Source organism: Octopus bimaculoides, chromosome 2, assembly GCF_001194135.2.
Source record: "Octopus bimaculoides isolate UCB-OBI-ISO-001 chromosome 2, ASM119413v2, whole genome shotgun sequence".
Lineage (NCBI taxonomy): Eukaryota > Metazoa > Mollusca > Cephalopoda > Octopoda > Octopodidae > Octopus > Octopus bimaculoides.
In genome coordinates this window covers 98,880,006-98,886,373 of record NC_068982.1, presented here as the reverse complement: position 1 = coordinate 98,886,373, position 6,368 = coordinate 98,880,006, and the positions used below count along the sequence as shown (strand labels likewise).

The 6,368-nt window shown below is 37.4% G+C and overlaps 1 protein-coding gene across 7 annotated transcripts in view; it reads right to left on the bottom strand.

Moving 5' to 3' along the window:
* LOC106868177 (thioredoxin domain-containing protein 6) overlaps positions 1–6,368 on the bottom strand; it is a 55,050-nt gene that overhangs the window by 44,653 nt on the left and 4,029 nt on the right. For 4 of the 7 annotated variants that reach the window (XM_052978498.1, XM_052978497.1, XM_052978499.1 and 1 more), the window contains exons 2-3: positions 4,875–4,889; positions 1,947–2,082 (exon numbers count right to left, since the gene is read on the bottom strand). In XM_052978498.1, coding sequence (XP_052834458.1) covers positions 1,947–2,082; positions 4,875–4,883 — 145 coding nt within the window. In that variant the 5' untranslated portion in view covers positions 4,884–4,889. The remainder of the gene's footprint in view (positions 1–1,946; positions 2,083–4,874; positions 4,890–6,368) is intronic. The other 3 variants (XM_014913324.2, XM_014913323.2, XM_014913322.2) reach the window with 1 other exon arrangement.

Genomic DNA, 6,368 nt, shown 5'->3' with positions numbered 1-6,368 from the left:
CTCACTCTTTCTTCCTGTTTCTGTTGTGCCTGTAATTCAAAGGGTCAGCCTTGTCACACTGTGTCACGCTGAATATCCTCGAGAACTATGTTAAGGGTACACGTGTCTGTGGAGTGCTCAGCCACTTGCACGTTAATTTCACGAGCAGGCTGTTCCATTGATTGGATCAACTGGAACCCTCGACATCGTAAACGACGGAGTGCCAACAACAACAACAACTAAAGTATTAAATCTATCACTTTCATGCTGTAGATGTACTAATTCAAGTTCAAATTATGGCTTTTGAATTGACTACAACAGGCATTCTAGATTGTGTTTTATTTATTTTATAGTTTTCATTACTTAGAAGAAGAACAGCAAGATCCATGGACCTTTTTAGGGTCTCTATAACAGGTAGGAGGAGAGGAGGAGTTATTCTAGTAGAGATGATTACAGAGCCAAAATTATAATTTGGGAAATGAAACTCAAAATTTAAAAAGAGCAGGGGACAAAAAAAATGAAATATTTTTTATATTAATTTAAGTTCAGGTTGCTTTTTTGTTGGATTTCAGTTCAAGTTCAAATTCTTCAATTGCGTTTTTTTTTTTTTTTGCTTTTTTTTTGTTGTTTTTTTTTTGTATCAGTTTGATTTCTTTACCTCAATCTTCACAATTTAGCTTATAAAACATTACAGTTTAATCAATGTGGAATTTCAAGCTCTGAAAAAGCTGAAAAAAAATAGAGTGAAAGAATCTTCAAGTAGATCTGTCTTTCTTGCCAAAAATATACACCAAGAAAACATGGTTGCTGATGTTATGAGAACAAGTAGTCAATAGTTTACTAATGATGCAACATCATCCTCAACAGGTGTAACTGTGTGGTAAAAAGCTTGCCTCCCAACCACATGGTTCAGGGTTCAGTTCCACTGCATAGTACCTTGGGTAAATGTATTCTACTATAGCCTTGTCAATGGATTTGGTAGATGGAAACTAAAAGAAGCCCATCATATATGTGTGTGTGTATCTATGTGTATGTATCTTTGCGTCTGTGTTTGTTCCCCCATCACCATTTAACAACCAGTGTTTGTGTGTTTACTTCCCCATAACTTAACAGTTCTGCAAAAGAGGCCAACAGAATAAGTACTAGGCTTAAGAAATAAGTCCTGGGGTCAATTTATTCAATTGGAAACCCTTCAATGTGGTGCTCCAGCATGGCTGCAGTCAAATGACTGAAACAAGTAAAACAATAAAAGGACCATCACCATTTAACATCAATTTTCCATGGCTTGGATGGTTTGACAGAAGCTGATGAACCAGAGGACTGTGCCAAGCTCTGCTGCTTGCTTTGGTGTGGTTTCTACAGCTGGATGCCCTTCTCAATGCCAATCTCCCTATAGAATGCACTGAATGGTATTTATGTAGCACCAGCACCAGCAAGGACACCCAGTATCTTTTGATAGTCCATCGATCTCCAATGAAAAAATGAAAACATAGTCTGTGATCTCAGCAGTCAGTGGTGGGAGTGCATGTAGCTCTGCAGGTTGGATACTGGTAGTCTGTGGTCGGGACGGAGGAAGATGTAGCCTGGTGACATCTATCTTTTGCGGCTGTGAAGCATTGCTGTTTATCCTCTTCAAAGGTAGCTACAACAGTGTAGGTAGTTGACCTCCAGGTAGCCCTGTTTGTAGCAGCAGTCTTGAGTTTGCAAGGCTGGATGCCACATCACTTTAGGTTGGCAAGTAGCATGCAAGAAAAAGACCCCTTAACTGAGATATGGAGTGGTATTGAGGGAGGTGGTTTTGTGTTATGTGATGACAGGTTACAGAAACAGACATTTTGCAATAATGGAGATACATAGCAACTCCAACTGAAAAAAAAAAAAGAGAAGAGAGGTAACCTTTATAATAATTCAATAATATTAACAATGCTTATGATTTGCCACTCAGATTGTAACAACTTTTAACTGACCTAACAAGCCTTCTTTCGAAAGAAAATCTTCCCAATCTTCCTGTGTTTCCAACTCACGCTGGAGAATAATTTCTGCCTTCCGTGGAGCCATACTAGATTTTGGTGGACTCCTAGGGTTCTCTTCAGATAATGTTGGCTGTGAAACCAAAAAAAGAATTAAACCTCAAATTAGTTATAAAATTGTTCTTTTTTCCTTTGAGACTTACATATTGTAATATAAACTATCCAAAATGAACAGTTTTATCATTCATTACTGCTTTTTAAAATTAATCTAATTAGTTTCAAATACAGTTGTGTGTTTCTTAAAATAATTATCATGAATCATTGTTTAGTCAATGCATTTCTAACAAAAGTATCATGGTTTCATTAGGTTTCTCAACTCTAACAGCTGCGACATAGAAAGACCTATGTGTTAATGAGATTGGAAACACAAGCATGAGTGTCAATATGGGAATGTGTGCAGATATTTGTCTGCATCTCAGTTAGTGTACCTGATATTTGTGTCAGTACAAGTGTTTATATGAGTATGCTTATGGAGATGATATACAACAGAGTTTCACATTCTCTCTTTCCCCTGCAGCACAATACACAAACACACACACATGCTCACTCACATGCATGCACACACACACACAAGGCACACATACACATATGCAAGTGCACATACACATATGCAAGTGCACGCATGCACACACACACACACACACACAAATACAACACGCATATGCATGTGCACACACACATTCACACACCACACAAGCACAGGTACATACAGATGCAAGCACCATGCACACAGATACATGTGCATACACACGTGCACACATACACACACGCATGCACCATACACAAACACACACACATGTGCTGTTTCCTTATGATTGCCCATGAAATCCAGAGATGATTATCTACGTTTGTGAATCCTTTAATGACTGCACATCCCAATCCTTGGTGTTCAGTTTTTGTATGGTAGGCAAGACATGTAAATCTTTAGTTGGAGAGACTAGATTTAAGATATACAAGCCTTTTTGCTTCTCATAGTGCTCAGTGCATTTCTCCTTCACACTTTTGTCCTTCCTCTGGCTGTGGAGTGGTTGAAGTGAGTGGCAGGTAGTGGTATCTTCCATTCTCAATAGATATATGGACACATGTGCTCCTACATTGTGTGTGTGTGTGTGTGTGTGTGTGTGTGTGTGTGTGTGTGTGTGTGTGTGTGTGTGTGCATGCATGCATGCGCATGCGTATCATTGGTATTATGCAAAAGTGCTGTAAGTTCAAAACGTTGCTTTTTCAGAAAACAAAAAAGTAGTTTCACCATTCCATAGCAAAACCATTGTACTACACTTTGACAATTTTCATATCTTGGCATCTGAAGCTGCTGGAGATATGATAGTTTGACCAAAAGAACTGGCTATTGCAAGCAAAACTAAATATTGAAGCAAACGCATTTGGCCAAATTTGGACATACAGCAGTTTAACATAATAGCAATGATATATATAAGAAAATGAGATGGAAAAGGAATAAATTATTATCTTATGAACATCATTACCTTATGACTGTTTCTATAAAATGCAGTGGACTCATAGTTGTGTGCCTGAGTAACACCTTATAGCTTCAATGGGACCTCAAATATGAAGAGCAATTTATACATGCATACACACACACACATACAAATATATATAGTTATGGTATATTCTGTTAAGAATGTAGTAGAGTACAATATAAAGCTCATCCACTTTCAGATTTCACCCTGTGCTATCCAGTAGTAGTATTATACATACTCCCAGGTTTGCGTTTGGGCTTCTGTTGTGTGTGAATAGACAACTGAAGGAGAATGGTTGGACATTTATTTTCAATCATTACAATTGTTTCTACACAATGTAGTTCTCCAGGCATGCAGGTACTTGATTATGCCAGTTTCCCCTGCATTATGAGATCTAGTTGTGTTTCCGCGGGCGATATGTAAATATTGTCTCCGTTAAGTTAAGAGTTATTGTAATTTTACAGGCATAGTGGAGTTTTAGTGGAGGCACAATGGCCCAGTGGTGAGGACAATGGACTCGCGGTCAAAGGATCGTGATTTCAATTCCCAGACCGGGCATTGTGAGTGTTTATTGAGCGAAAACACCGAAAGCCCCACGAGGCTCCGGCAGGAGATGGTGGCGAACCCTGCTGTACTCTTTCGCCTCAACTTTCTCTCACTCTTACTTCCTGTTTCTGTTGTGCATGTAATTCAAAGGGTCAGCCTTGTCACACTGTGTCACGCTGAATATCCCCGAGAACTACGTTAAGAGTACACATGTCTGTGGAGTGCTCAGCCACTTGCACGTTAATTTCACGAGCAGGCTGTTCCGTTAATCGGATCAACTGGAACCCTCGACGTCGTAAGCGACGGAGTGCCAACAACAACAGTGGAGTTTTGGAAATATCATCTGTGAAAACTTGACCTCTTATTTAAAGAAATATCTGATAGCTCAAAACTGTAGATGAGCTTAGAATAAAAAACTCCAGAGTTAGTAACCATATGAAATTGATATATGTATGTATGTGTGTGTGTGTGTGCGTGTGTGTATGTGTGTGTGTGCAGATGTTTGTGTGTGTGTGTGTGTGTGTGTGTATACGCATGTTATATAATTTGACAATGTATCAGAAGAAATAAGTATATAAGCACACAGGAATAAAGAAGAGAAAAACAATTAGACAAGTGGGATGTGAACCCACATCCCTTGGATAACAACATCCAAGTATACGACTATTATACTACTGAATCTTCACCAATTTTCTATTTCAGCTTTTAACTAACATCTAACACAAGAAAAAATCTCAAACATTTTTAAGCTCAAAAAAATATTTGTGCTATTCACAGCATTTCCAAAGAACACACGGTGACAAAATTCATTGAAAAACACAGTTTAGAATATATCTCTTACCGATTCCATAGTTAGCTAGTTTCAGAAAGAGAGAAATACATTTAAAATATTTAGTTTTTAAAAACTCAGCACTTTTTTTTTTTTTCACCATTGGTTGTAAAATTTAACATCAAAAGCAAATTATTATGGTACAATGAAGAATAAAATTTAATCATTTGAAATACAAAACAAATTCTTCGAATAATAGTTTTTATTCAATATGGGCAATAGTTTCACCAAACCTATAGCAAATTCAGCACAATGGAGATACATGCTCATTTCTAAGACTGAACCTCCAATCTGTGGCCAAAGATTTGTCTTGCACTGCAAGTATAGTGCTCTCAGTCTCCTTTTTGAGTGCTCTTTTTTAATCAGTCCCATCTATGTCCCCCAACAGTTGTGGCTGTATGGAATTGATTATGCAGTCTGTTGTTGTGTGGTACTTCTTCATGTCTTTCTTGTACTTCTTGTTTTGTTCTTGTATATTTTCCCCCTTTCAATATGCCCTCTTCTCTAATTACCACTAGCAAGGTTCCTCATTTTGGGTTAGATTTTTCAGTAAGTTCCTAAGTTCAATGTGCACAGTCTTCTACACTTAACAGTCCTCTTCCTTCATTTGCTCTGTTCATGTATAGACCATCAATGTCTGTATGTGGATGATGGACTCCATGCATGGTTAGAAGCTATTATTATTATTATTATTATTATTATTATTATTACTACTATTATTATTATTATTATTATTATTGTTACTATTAAGGCAGTCAACTGGCAGAATTGTTAGCATGCCAAGCGAAATACTTAGTGGTATTTCGCCTGTCTTTATGCTCTGAGTTCAAATTCTGCCGAGGTTGACTTTGCTTTCATTCTTTCGGGGTTGATAGATTAAGTACCTTGTGCCTAAAGTAGAAATAATAATTATTTTTAAGGCAGTCAGCTGGCAGAATCGTTAGCATTACAAAATGCTTAGCAGCATTTCTTCTGGTTCTACATGGAGTTCAAATTCCACTGATGTTGACTTTGCCTTTCATTCTTTCAGGATCAATGAAATAAGCAGCAGTTGAGCACTGGGGTCAATATAAACCCCATGCAGTTTCTCCACAAATTTCTATTTGCCCTGAAATGCCTATAATAAAAAGAATTGTTATTAGTAGTAGTAATACTGATGAGAAATTTCACTTAATTTGGATATATATATATATATATATATTCGTTTTCTTGTCTTGTTCTCTGTCTGCCACTACATTCCTCCATGGTACAAATTTAATTTGTGGAAAGAGCCATTCTAACGATGCGTCCTGCCCTAACTCTTCGAAATGCTTAGTTTTAGAATGGTGGCAGCTGATGAAGGAAATGTTCTCTATGTGGCTTGTGTGCTTTCTGTACTCTGTTCATCATTTTGTCCACGTTTTTTTTTTGCAACGTCCTGTACCCAGATATGCATCTATATATACATGTAGATGTAGGTATGTACATACATGTACGTATATATGCATATACTCATTTATTATTTGT